This window comes from Leucopleurus acutus, assembly GCF_964270905.1.
Source record: "Leucopleurus acutus genome assembly, chromosome: 5".
Taxonomy (NCBI): domain Eukaryota; kingdom Metazoa; phylum Chordata; class Mammalia; order Artiodactyla; family Delphinidae; genus Leucopleurus; species Leucopleurus acutus.
The window spans coordinates 84106770-84121233 of NC_139147.1; the positions used below are offsets into that span (position 1 = coordinate 84106770).

General features: G+C 41.1%; 1 protein-coding gene across 1 annotated transcript in view; it reads left to right on the forward strand.

The window, feature by feature from the left end:
- Positions 1 to 14464, forward strand: part of MCF2L2 (MCF.2 cell line derived transforming sequence-like 2) — a gene marked incomplete at both ends in the record, with an annotated part of 183947 nt that overhangs the window by 48185 nt on the left and 121298 nt on the right. Inside the window, 2 exon segments of the mRNA XM_082840148.1 lie at positions 1710 to 1800; positions 4782 to 4901. Of these exon segments, the coding sequence (XP_082696274.1) occupies positions 1710 to 1800; positions 4782 to 4901 (211 nt within the window).

Sequence of the window (14464 nt, forward strand, 5' to 3'; positions counted from 1 at the left end):
TGGTGTTTCATTTATCCTAGAGTATGGCCTTTATAGAGTTTCACCTGAATGCCCAGGGTGTTCATCAAAGTCTGCCTCTTCTGGCTGGGCCCAAATACCAGTTGTCTCTCCCCAGAACTATGCAAGCTTCATAATTTCTCATCAGTTCTGACATGTGCAGTTGCTATTCTCTGCCAGACTCCTGGAGTCTCACCTAAAATCATAGAGCCCAGGAGTTAGCTAAGCATTAAAGGGGAATTTCCATGAAAACTTCTGGGGTTTCCTCTCTGAGGCTTCCCCTCTTGACAGCTATGCCCCTCAAATTCCGGCCACAGTTGTATCTTTAATCTCTGATCCCTGCCTCTTCCAACCAGTAGGACCACCCTTCCTTGCACTGTGGCCTGGAGTGGAAAATGTTTCCAGTGAGAGAACCTGGGTCAATGTGGAACTGTGATAATGGGTTGGCCCAATAATGCTTACTTCGGATCAGCTATTTATGTTATCTTGCAGAATTTGCTTAGATCTTCTGCCTTATTTGCATACATATACTTTTTTAGGGTAAAGCTCACCTTTTACCCAAATTAGAGAGTTACTGAAGGTTTACTATAGGCCAGCTACTTTTTGTGACCTTGATATCTTTTAATCTTCATGACAAGCACATAAGAAATCATCATAATAGTAGTACTTATACAGTGTTGTCAAGTGTCAGGCATTATTCTGAGCATCTTATACATCTATACGTACTCATTTAATCCTCACATCAACTCTACAGTACTCACATCAACTCGACAGGTACTATTATTGTTCCTACTTTACAAATGAGGAGTCTGAGAAACTAGAGGTTAAGTAACTTCCCTTCCACACAAGTACACAATATATAAGTTCATATTTATATAAAAATTCATGTTTCAAACCTAGGCAGGCTGGCTTCAGAATTAGTGCTCTTAACCACTTCGTTATTGGTGGTATTGTTCTTATCTTACAGATTAGGGAGCAGCGTTAGAGAGGTTAGGTGATGACCCCAAGTCTCAGTGCTAGTAAGAGGCAGCAGTAGGATATGAACCAGATTCCAAAGCCCTTGCTCTTTCTTCCCATAGTTTCTCCCAAAGAGCGAGAAGAAAAATGTTTTCCCTTTTAGGGCTTTAGTTTTAAAAAATTTGTGAGAATTTTGTGGGGACTTCAGAGGGGACCAAACAGCTTTCTTTTTGTTTTTCATGAAGTTGATACCTTCTTGTGCCTATGGTTTTCTGGCCATTTGTGACCAGGCACTGGAAGGGGGTTGTTTTCCCCATTGACCTGTGTTATTTCTGAACACCTCTGGGACTGACTCCTAGGGAAGGATGTTGATAGCTCCTTGAATGTCTGTCTTGGGAGTGGAAAGATGGCAGAGCTCAACCTCGAGGTCCTCTGCCTACACTGCGACATGTGGTGCCCGACTGACATGAGTTCTTGTGCTCGTTGGGTGTTTCATACGTTTGCCAGCGAGAAACAGAGCCCTTGAGAGGGTTTGAGACATGCCTTCTGTTTTGTGAAGGCTGCCAGGCTCAGATGAGGAGAGGAAGCTGGTTCCTTTATCAGGGAAGTCAGACCCGGTTATCCCCTCCTGCTGTGCAGGGTGTTTACACAGCGAGCCTGGAGTGACACGGAGACAGTGGAATTGTTCTGCTGAAGGAGCCCCACAGAACCCATGTGTTTCACTGTGTCTGAACTGACCACACCCTTTTTTGCAGTGTGGAGGCTGCCAGCATCGGATTCATCATTGTTATCGACAGACGAAGGGACAAGTGGAGCTCCGTAAAAGCATCCTTGACACGAATAGCTGTAAATATTTATTTTTATGCTCTTATTATAAAGGTCATTTAAATTGTCTATTCAACTATTTCACATCAAAGTCATGGGGAAGTGGAAGTCATTTTATGCCAAATTTTGGGAAGGTCTTTGTAGCAGAGGCTGTTGTGTCATGTCCATATCCGCTCTGCCACCTGAAGGTCACTTACAGATGATTCCTGAGCATGTCAAAGGCTTCCTGAGTCTGTTTACCTTATTGACCTCTCTGGTCACTGGAGAGGAGTGGGTAGGGAGTGCTGGGAAGTTAAGGCTCCAGCAGTGACCTGCAGCTACTGAGTTACGGGCGTTGGTGGATAAAAACCCCAGCTTCTGCACCCCTCAGTGGGACAGTTCTGAGGTACGTTCCGTACAGAATTTTGGAGGGTCCCGGCCTTTTCTGCCCGCAGCAGTCCCCCTTCACTGATACACGGGCTCTCTAGCCATCACTGTCTCACCAGCGCCCCCATACTCCCTAACTCTTTTTCCCGGGATCACCTCCTCAGTAAACTCTTTAGACCCAAATTCTTATCTTAGGGTTTGCTTTGGGGATCACCTAATTTAAGGCAGTCTTCATTTTAGTTTTCAAATTATTTTTTCACAAATTAGAAGGACACTGGCAAAGCCAAAAAAAGTGATACAATAGGTGCTTGCTTTTGGCATTAAATTGCAGAACCTTGGATAGGCTTCCTTTTCCATCTTATTAGTCTGATGTTTACCCCTATTTGTTGCCTTCCGGCAAGTACATGCATCCTTTAGCTGTAGGGACCTCAGACCAGGGAACTCAGCCACATGAGCAGGCAAAGACACCTCAGGGCCAGCCACACCAACATTTCCACCAAAGCATGCCTCCCTGGGGCAGTTGGGACTGGCTGAAGATGATGGGATATGGTAGGATGGTAATGTAGAGGCTGGAATGGAAGAGGGATGTTTGAAGCCTCAGTTATGCCTACGTACAGAAGCAGTCACACATAGGGACATGGACACATACAGAGTCTCTCTCAGATCACTTTGGAGCCTCATCCAGATACACAAATAGTGTCTCAGCTCATTTGTCCTGTCCAGACATAAAAAAATATAAGGATCTTCTGTTTAGGAACTTGAATTTCAAAGATGAGGGAATGGAAGACTCCCTTCTCTTTGTGCATGGATTGTTTTGTCCCTTTGGTTTACTTTTTTAATTTATTTAATTACTTTATTTATTTTTTGCTGTGCTGGGTCTTCCTAGCTGCGTGTGGGCTTTCTCTAGTTGCAGTGAGCGGGGGCTACTCTTCATTGTGGTGCACAGGCTTCTCATTGTGGTGGCTTCTCCTGTCGCAGAGCACGGGCTCTAGGCGCATGGGCTTCAGTAGTTGTGGCACACGGGCTCAGTAGTTGTGGTCCACGGGCTTAGTTGCTCTGTGGCATGTGGGATCTTCCTGGAGCAGGGCTCAAACCCATGTCCCCTGCAATGGCAGGCAGATTCTTAACCACTGCACCACCAGGGAATTCCCTACCATATTTATTTGAGGGATAACTACAACGACGGTTGATGCCCCGAGGATTTAGACAGTGCCCATGACCATTCCAGAGTTCTGGCCTCCAGAGAGTTGTGGTTTCCCAGGATTCATAGACAATACTTGACTCATCTAATACTTGAGACTAATGTGTCCAAGAATTACATTGATCACCTTTATGTGTGAAAAATCCTATAGTGCGGGGATCTGAAAACCTGACTACCAGTCAGAATCTCTTCAGGTGCTTGTTAAAAATACAGATATCTGGACTTTATCCCAGTCCTAATGAATCAGAATATTTCAGGGTAAAGACCAGATTATTATGATTTTTAAAATAAGTTTATTTATTTATTTATTTTTTGCTGCATTGGGTCTTTGTTGCTACGCACGGGCTTTTTCTAGTTGTGGCGAGCGGGAGCTACTCTTTGTTGTGGTGCGCGGGCTTCTCATTGTGGTGTCTTCTCTTGTTGCAGAGCATGGGCTCTAGGCATGCAGGCTTCAGTAGTTGTGGCTCGTGGACTCTAGAGCGCAGGCTCAGTAGTTGTAGCTCATGGGCTTAGTTGCTCCACGACATGTGGGATCTTCCTGGACCAGGGCTCAAACCCGTGTCCCCTGCATTGGCAGGTGGATTCTTAATCACTGTGCCACCAGGGAAGTCCCAAGACCAGACTATATTTTAACAAGCACTTCAGCAGGTTGTTCTTGAGAACCACTGGAAGAATGGAAAGCCATGAGTGATGGGAGACTTGGATTCCCAATTTTGACACTAAGTTGTTACATGAATTTGTTATCTCATTTCTCAGAATCTTACCTCAAGATGAGAACAGTGCTTCCTGAAAGCAACTTAGCAATAAGATGCATTAAGAACCCTTAAAATACTAAATCTTTGACTCAGCAATTTTTCTAGGAAGCTATGCTCTAAAATGTGGATAAAGATTTCATTTTAGTGTTATTTATAATAAAAATATGGAGGAGCCTAAATCACTAGTAATAAGGGATTGGTTACACCCATAAAAATATTTCCAAAGGATTTTTAATAACAGAAATAAAAGCTCATGGTATAATATTAAATTAAAAGGCAGGTTGCAAAATATTTCTACAGGTTGAGTTTAACTATGCTAGATATTTAAGCAGAGAAAATAGCCTAGAAATAATTAAATTGAAATATTAAGAATGGTTATGAAATCATGGGTGGTTTTCTTATTCTAATGTATACTTTTATTAATTTCTCAATTTTTCTATAAAGTGTATAAATTGTTTTTTTAATCAGAAAATCTTTTTGTTTGTTTGGTTTGGTTTTGCTTTTAAGGAGGGGTTTAGATTATGTGACCAGTAAGAGCTCTCTCAGCTGTGAAATCCTGTGAAATATATTCTAATTCTTGGTATCCATGGTGTCCACTTTAACTTTGTCATCTGTAATCTTGGGCAAGAGGAGACCAATGGATGTGACATTTGCCCTGACACTTTTTATGATCATTCCAGGTAGCATTTCCAGGAAACTTGCAGCTTATATTCATTCTTCGTCCATCCTGCTTTATCCAGAGGACATTCACTGACATTGGCATTAAGTACTATCGAGATGAATTTAAAATGAAAGTGCCGGTAAGCATGACCTTTCTTCTTGTCTGCATTTGTTTAGGGCATGCGCAGAAGATGGCATGTGAGCTTGTTTCCAAGGAAGGTAGGATTCCTCAGGCAGAGAGGGAGAGGAGGGCATTCTGGGCAGAGGGAACGGCACGTGTAAGGACATGGAAGCAGGAAGTACACTCTTTACGTGAGGTCCATGGGGAAGCCCCATTCTTGTTGGAAGTACATATAGGATCATATTTTAGAAGAAAAGATAAGAAACATGGAATATGTCTTAAGTGTAAGGATAAAGGTTCTGGATTTAATTCAGTAGGCAATGGGGATCCAGTGAAGGTTTTTGAGTTGGGGAGTGACTTGGGTAAAGGAGTACTGGAATTATATAAATCCAGTGGTGTTATATAAAAGGTGATGTCCAAGACTGTAGAAAGAGATTGAAAAAGGAAGAGAAACTAATAGTATGAGTAAAGAAAAATCAGGATCTAAAATATGGGGGTGACAAATATAGGCAACTGTGAGTAAAAATTAAAATCAACGTTGTGATACATATAAAAGGAAAACAAATTAAAATGACAAGATTAAAAATTTTACCTCTGGAGGAGCTTCAAGATGGCGGAAGAGATATGGAGATCACATTCCTCCCCACAAATACATCAGAAATACATCTAAATGTGGAACAACTCCTACAGAACACCTACTGAATGCTGGCAGAAGACGTTGGACCTCCCAAAAGGCAAGAAACTCCCCACATACCTGGGTAGGGCAAAAGAAAAAACAGAGGCAAAAGAATAGGGACGGGACCTGCACCAGTGGGAGGGAGCTGTGAAGGAGGAAAGGTTTCCACACACTAGGAAGCCCCTTTGCAGGCGGAGACTGTGGGTGGCAGATGGGGGAAGCTTCTGAGCCACAGAGGAGAGCGCAGCAACAGGGGTGCGGAGAGCAAAGCAGAGAGATTCCCGCACAGAGGATCGGTGCTGACCAGCACTCACCAGCCCAAGAGGCTTGTCTGCTCACCTGCCGGGACAGGCGGGGGCTGGGAGCTGAGGCTCGGGCTTCGGTCGGATCACAGGGAGAGGACTGGCAGCATGAACACAGCCTGAAGGGGGCAAGTGCGCCACAGCTAGCCGGGAGGGAGTCCGGGAAAAGTCTGGAGCTGCTGAAGAGGCAAGAGACTTTTTCTTCCCTCTTTGTTTCCTGGTGCACGAGGAGAGGGGATTAAGAGCGCACTTAAAGGAGCTCCAGAGACAGGCGCGAGCCGCAGCTGTCAGCGCAGACCCCAGAGATGGACATGAGACATTTAGGCTGCTGCTGCGGCCACCAAGAAGGCTGTGTGCAAGCACAGGTCACTATTCACACCTCCCCTCCCGGGAGCCTGTGCAGCCCGCCACTGTCAGGGTCCCATGATCCAGGGACAGCTTCTCCGGGAGAATACATGGTGTGCCTCAGGCTGTTGCAATGTCACACTGGCCTCTGCTGCTGCAGGCTTGCCCCGAACTCCGTGCCCTCCCTCCCCCTGGCCTGAGTGAGCCAGAGCCCCCGAGTCAGCGGCTCCTTTAACCCCGTCCTGTCTGAGCGAAGAACAGACGCCCTCAGGCGACCTACACGCAGAGTTGGGGCCAAATCCAAAGCTGAACCCCAGGAGCTGTGCGAACAAAGAAGAGAATGGGAAATCTCTACCAGCAGCCTCAGGAGGAGCGGATTAAATATCCACATTCAACTTGATGTACCCTGCATCTGTGGAATACCTGAATAGACAATGAAGCATCCCAAAATTGAGGAAGTGGACTTTGGGAACAACAATATATATATATTTTTTTCCCTTTTTCTTTTTTTGTGAGTGTGTATGTGTATGCTTCTGTGTATGATTTTGTCTGTATAGCTTTGCTTTAACCATTTGTCCTAGCGTTATGTCTGTCCGTTTTTCTTTTTTTTTTTAGTATAGTTTTTAGTGCTTGTTATCATTGGGGGGGTTTTTGTTTGGTTTGGTTGCTCTCTTCTTTCTTTCTTTTTTTATTACTTAAAAATTTTTTTAATAATTATTTTTTATTTTAATAACTTTATTTTATTTTATTTTCTCTTCTCCTTTCTTTTTTTTTTTCCTCCCTTTTATTCTGAGCCGTGTGGATGACAAGCTCTTGGTGCTCCAGCCAGGTGTCAGGGCCGTGCAGCTGAGATGGGAGAGCCAAGTTCTCAGGACATTGGTCCACAAGAGACCTCCCAGCTCCACATAATATCAAACGGTGAAAATCTCCCAGAGATCTCCATCTCATCGCCAAGATCCAGTTCCACTCAATGACCAGCAAGCTCCAGTGCAGAACACCCTATGCCAAACAACTAGCAAGATAGGAACACAACCCTACCCATTAGCACAGAGGCTGCCTAAAATCATAATAAGGCCACAGACACCCCAAAACACACCACCAGACGTGCACCTGCCCACCAGAAAGACAAGATCCAGCCTCATCCACCAGAACACAGGCACTAGTCCCCTCCACCAGGAAGCCTACACAACTCATGGAACCAACCTTAGCCACTGGGGGCAGAAAGCAAAAACAATGGGAACTACGAACGTGCAGCCTGTGAAAAGGAGACCCCAAACACAGTAAGTTAAGTAAAATGAGAAGACAGAAACACACAGCAGATGAAGGAGCAAGGTGGAAACCCACCAGACCTAACAAATGAAGAGGAAATAGGGAGTCTACCTGAAAAAGAATTCAGAGTAATGATAGTAAAGATGATCCAAAATCTTGGAAATAGAATGGAGAAAATACAAGAAATGTTTAACAAGGACCTAGAAGAACTAAAGAGCAAACAGACAGTGATGAACAACACAATAAATGAAATTAAAAATTCTCTAGAAGGGATCACTAGCAGAATAACTGAGGCAGAAAAACAGATAAGTGACCTGGAAGATAAAATAGTGGAAATTATTAAACTACTGCAGAGCAGAATAAAGAAAAAAAAAATGAAGAAAAGTGAGGACAGTCTCAAAGACCTCTGGGACAACATTAAATGCACCAACATTCGAATTATAGGGGTCCCAGAAGACGAAGAGAAAATGAAAGGGACTGAGAAAATACTTGAAGAGATTACAGTTGAAAACTTCCCTAATATGGGAAAGGAAATAGTTAATCAACTCCAGGAAGCACACAGAGTCCCGTATAGGATAAATCCAAGGAGAAACACACCAAGACACATATCAATCAAACTATCAAAAATTAAATACAAAGAAAAAATATTAAAAGCAGCAAGGGAAAAACAACAAATTACATACAAGGGAATCCCCATAAGGTTAACAGCTGATCTTTCAACAGAAATTCTGCAAGCCAGAAGGAAGTGGCAGGACATATTTAAAGTGATGAAGGGGAAGAACCTACAACCAAGATTACTCTACCCAGCAGGGATCTCATTCAGATTTAACGGAGAAATTAAAATCTTTACAGACAAGCAAAAGCTAAGAGAATTCAGCACCACCAAACCAGCTTTACAACAAATGCTAAAGGAACTTCTTTAGGCAGGAAACACAAGAGAAGGAAAAGAATTACAATGACAAACCCCAAACAATTAAGAAAATGGTAATAGGACATACATATCGATAATTACCTTAAATGTAAATGGATTAAATGCTCCCACCAAAAGACATAGACTGGCTGAATGGATACAAAAACAAGACCCATATATATGTTGCCTACAAGAGACCCACTTCAGACCTAGGGACACATACAGACTGAAAGTGAGGGGACAGAAAAAGATGTTCTTTTTCAGGCAAATGGAAATCAAAAGAAAGCTGGCATAGCAATTCTAGTATCAGACAAAATAGACATTAAAACAAAGACTATTACAAGGGACAAAGAGGGACACTACATAATGATCAAGGGATCAATCCAAGAAGAAGATATAACAATTGTAAATATTTATGTACCCAACATAGGACCACCTCAATACATAAGTCAAGTACTAACAGCCATAAAAGGGGAAATCGACAGTAACACGATCGTAGTAGGGGCCTTTAACACCCAACTTTCACCAATGGACAGATCATCCAAAATGAAAATAAATAAGGAAACACAAGCTCTAAATGCTACATTAAACAAGATGGACTTAATTGATATTTATAGGACATTCCACCCAAAAACAACAGAATACACTTTCTTCTCAAGTGCACATGGAACAGTCTCCAGGATAGATCATATCTTGGGTCACAAATCAAGCCTTGGTAAATTTAAGAAAATTGAAATCATATCAAATATCTTTTCCGACCACAATGCTATGAGTCTAGGTATCAATTACAGGAAAAGATCTGTAAAAAATACAAACACATGGAGGCTAAACAATACACTACTTAATAACCAAGAGATAACTGAAGAAATCAAAGAGGAAATCAAAAAATACCTAGAGGGCTTCCCTGGTGGCGCAGTGGTTGAGAGTCCGCCTGCCGATGCAGGGGACACAGGTTCGTGCCCCGGTCTGGGAAGATCTCACATGCCGCGGAGCAGCTGGGCCCATGAGCCACTGCCGCTGAGCCTGTGCGTCAGGAGCCTGTTGCTCCGCAAAGGGAGAGGCCACAACAGTGAGAGGCCCGCGTACCACCAAAAAAAAAAAAAAAAATACCTAGAGACAAATGACAATGAAAACACGACGATCCAAAAACTATGGGATGCAGCAAAAGCAGTTCTAAGAAGGAAGTTTATAGCAATACAATCCTACCTTAAGAAACAAGAAACATCTGAAATAAACAACCTAACCTTAACACCTAAAGCAATTAGAGAAAGAAAAAAAAAAAAAAACCCAAGTTAGCAGAAGGAAAGAAATCATAAAGATCAGATCAGAAATAAATGAAAAAGAAATGAAGAAAACTATAGCAAAGATCAATAAAACTAAAAGCTGGTTCTTTGAGAAGATAAACAAAATTGATAAACCATTAGCCAGACTCATCAAGAAAAAAAGGGAGAAGACTCAAATCAATAGAATTAGAAATGAAAAAGAAGAAGTAACAACTGACCCTGCAGAAATACAAAGAATCATGAGAGATTACTACAAGCAACTCTATGCCAATAAAATGGACAACCTGGAAGAAATGGACAAATTCTTAGAAATGCACAACCTTCCAAGACTGAACCAGGAAGAAGTAGAAAATATGAACAGACCAATCACAAGCACTGAAATTGAAAATGTGATTAAAAATCTTCCAACAAACAAAAGCCCAGGACCAGGTGGCTTCACAGGTGAATTCTATCAAACATTTAGAGAAAAGCTAACACCTATCCTTGTCAAACTCTTCCAAAATATAGCAGAGGGAGGAACACTCCCAAACTCATTATATGAGGCCACCATCACCCTGATACCAAAACCAGAGAAAAATGTCACAAAGAAAGAAAACTACAGGCCAATATCACTGATGAACATAGATGCAAAAATCCTTAACAACATACTGGCAAACAGAATCCAACAGCACATTAAAAGGGTCATACACCATGATCAAGTGGGGTTTATCCCAGGAATGCAAGGATTCTTCAATATACACAAATCAATCAATGTGATACACCATATTAACAAACTGAAGGAGAAAAACCATATGATCATCTCAATAGTTGCAGAGAAAGCTTTTGACAAAATTCAACACCCATTTATGATAAAAACCCTCCAGAAACTAGTCATAGAGGGAACTTACCTCAGCATAATAAAGGCCATATATGACAAACCCACAGCCAACATCATCCTCAATGGTGAAAAACTGAAAGCATTTCCACTAAGCTCAGGAACAAGACAAGGTTGCCCACTCTCACCACTATTATTCAACATAGTTTTGGAAGTTTTAGCCACAGCAATCAGAGAAGAAAAAGAAATAAAAGATATCCAAATCAGGAAAGAAGAAGTAAAGCTGTCACTGTTTGTAGATGACATGATACTCTACATAGAGAATCCTAAAGATGCTACCAGAAAACTACTAGAGCTAATCAATGAATTTGGTAAAGTTGCAGGATACAAAATTAATGCACAGAAATCTCTGGCATTCCTATACACTAATGATGGAAAATCTGAAAGTGAAATTAAGAAAACACTCCCATTTACCACTGCAACAAAAAGAATAAAATATCTAGGAATAAACCTACCTAAGGAGACAAAAGACCTGTATGCAGAAAATTATAAGACACTGTTGAAAGACATTAAAGATGATACAAATAGATGGAGAGATATACCATGTTCTTGGATTGGAAGAATCAACATTGTGAAAATGACTCTACTACCCCAAGCAATCTACAGATTCAGTGCAATCCCTGTCAAACTACCACTGGCATTTTTCACAGAACTAGAACAGAAAAATCTTAAAATTAGTATGGAGACACAAAAGACCCCAAAGAGCCAAAGCAATCTTGAGAAAGTAAAACAGCTGGAGGAATCAGGCTCCCTGACTTCAGAGTATACTACAAAGCTACAGTATTCAAGACAGTACTGTATTCAAGATGGTACTGGCACAAAAACAGAAAGATAGATCAATGGAACAGGATAGAAAGCCCAGAGATAAACCCACGCACATATGGTCACCTTATCTTTGATAAAGGAGGCAAGAATATACAGTGGAGAAAGGACAGCCTCTTCAATAAGTGGTGCTGGGAAAACTGGACAGCTACATGTAATAGAATGAAATTAGAACACTCCCTAACACCATAATCAAAAATAAACTCAAAATGGATTAAAGACGTAAATGAAGGCCAGACACTATTAAACTCTTAGAGGAAAACATAGGCAGAACACTCTATGACATAAATCACAGCAAGATCTTTTTTGACCCACCTCCTAGAGAAATGGAAGTAAAAACAAAAATAAACAAATGGGACCTCATGAAACTTCAAAGCTTTTGCACAGCAAAGGAAACCATAAACAAGACCAAAAGACAACCCTCAGAATGGGAGAAAATATTTGCAAATGAAGCAACTGACAAAGGATTAATTTCCAAAATTTACAAGCAGCTCATGCAGCTCAATATCAGAAAAACAAGCAACCCAATCCAAAAGTGGGCAGAAGACCTAAACAGACATTTCTCCAAAGAAGATATACAGACTGCCAACAAACACATGAAAGAATGCTCAACATCATTAATCATTAGATAAATGCAAATCAAAATTACAATGAGATATCATCTCACACCCGTCAGAATGGCCATCATCAAAAAAATATACAAAGAATAAATGCTGGAGAGGGTGTGGAGAAAAGGGAACCCTCTTGCTCTGTTAGTGGGAATGTAAATTGATGCAGCCACTATGGAGAATAGTATGGAGATTCCTTAAAATCTAAAAATAGAACTACCATACAACCCAGGAATCCCACTACTGGGCATATACCCTGAGAAAACCGTAATTCAAAAAGAGCCATGTACCACAATGTTCATTGCAGCTTTATTTACAATAGCCAGGACATGGAAGCAACCTAAATGTCCATCAACAGATGAATGGGTAAAGAAAATGTGGCACATATATACAATGAAATATTACTCAGCCATTAAAAGAAATGAAATTGAGTTATTTGTCGTGAGGTGGATGGACCTAGAGTCTGTCCTACAGAGTGAAGTAAGTCAGAAAGAGAAAAACAAATACAGTATGCTAACACATGTATATGGAATCTAAAAAAAAAAAGGTTATGAGGAACCTAGGGGCAAGACAGGAATAAAGATGCAAACTAGTAGCTACTAGAGAGTGGACTTGAGGATATGGGGAGGAGGAAGGGTAAGCTGGGACAAAGTGAGAGAGTGGCATGGACATATATATACTACCAAACGTAAAATAGCTAGTGGGAAGCAGCCGCATAGCACAGGGAGATCAGCTCAGTGCTTTGTGACAACGTAGAGGGGTGGGATAGGGAGGGTGGCCGGGAGGGAGATGCAAGAGGGAAGAGCTATGGGGATATATGTATATGTATAACTGATTCACTTTGTTATAAAGCAGAAACTAACACACCATTGTAAAGCAATTATACTCCAATAAAGATGTTAAAAAAATTTTTTTTACCTCTAACTTTGGCAGAGATATGGGGCAAACAAGCATTTGCATACTTTGTTGTTAGGAATGAAGTTGGTAATGACCAATATGAAAGACTGATTGACGGTGTTTATCAAAAATTAAAATGTACATACTCTCTGACCTACCTATAGGAGTTATTCTGCAGGTACCTCACGCACATGCAGAAAGCTGCATATATAATTATATTCATTACCAAATTGTTTGTAATAGTAAATGATTGGGAAAAAAGTAATGCCCAACAACAGGGAGCTGGTTAAATAAATTATGGTCTACCCAGTCAGTTAAATATTATGCAACCATCAAAAGTGGTACGGTGTGGTACAACCATGGTGGAAACAGTTGGCAATTTTTTACGAAGTTAAACATATACCTGCCCCATGACCCACCCAAGAGAAATGAAAACACATTTGCAATAACAGATGAATAGATAAAGAAATTGTGGCATATTTATATAAAGGAATAATATTAAGCAATAAAGAAGGAGTGAAGTACTGAACATGCAACAACATGCATTTATCTCAGAAATATTCTCTTGAAAGAAAGAATCTAGACCCTGAAGTTTATATATTCTGTGATTCTTTTTACATAAAGTTCAAGAAGAGGCAAAACTAAGCTATGGTGATAGACAATTAAAACAGTGGCTGCTGTTGGGGGTGGAGATAGTGGAGACCAGAAGGAGGCCTAGGAGAACTTTCTGAGGAAATGTTCTATATCTTGGTTAAAAAGTGTACATGTGTGTATACATTTGTCAAAATGAATTGAACTGTACCCTTAAAATCTGTGCATTTTATTTATGTAAATTATATCTCAATTGAGAAATGAAAAACAGAAGAAAAATAAGATAAATCTATAGTGATATAGAAAAGTTTCTAATATATTTTTGGTTTTATTTTTCGTTGAGTTGGAAATAATTTTCAACTCATAGAAAAATTTCAAGAATAAGAGTAAAGGGACTTGCCTGGTGGCACAGTGGTTAAGAATCCACCTGCCAATGCAGGGGACACGGGTTCAAGCCCTGGTCCGGGAATATCCCACATGCCGTGGAGCAACTAAGCCCGTGTGCCATAACTACTGAGCCTGCACTCTAGAGCCTGCGAGCCACAACTAGTGAAGCCCGCGTGCCTAGAGCCCATGCTCTGCAACAAGAGAAGCCACCGCAATGAGAAGCCTGTGCACCACAGCAAAGAGTAGCCCCCGCTCACCACAACTAGAGAAAGCCCGCGCACAGCAACGAAGACCCAATGCAGCCAAAAATAAATAAAATACATTTATTAAAAAAAAAATTTTAGGAGGGAAAGACAGAGATGGATTCAGGTTTGTTTGTTTGTTTGTTTTTCCCCCTTCTCTTATGTTATAAAAATAAATTTTAAAATTCCCAAACTCCTTTCCATAAGTGAAGGAGAAAGGCATGGAACATGGAGCCTGACAAGGTTAACATAGTGATATGTAGAATCAAATCCCACTAAACTTAAGTTCCTTGAACGCAGGGCTTTTTGTGCTTACTTTTATCCCTCAGAGCCTGGCCATTATTAGAAGTTCAATACAGATATGTTGAATGAGTCA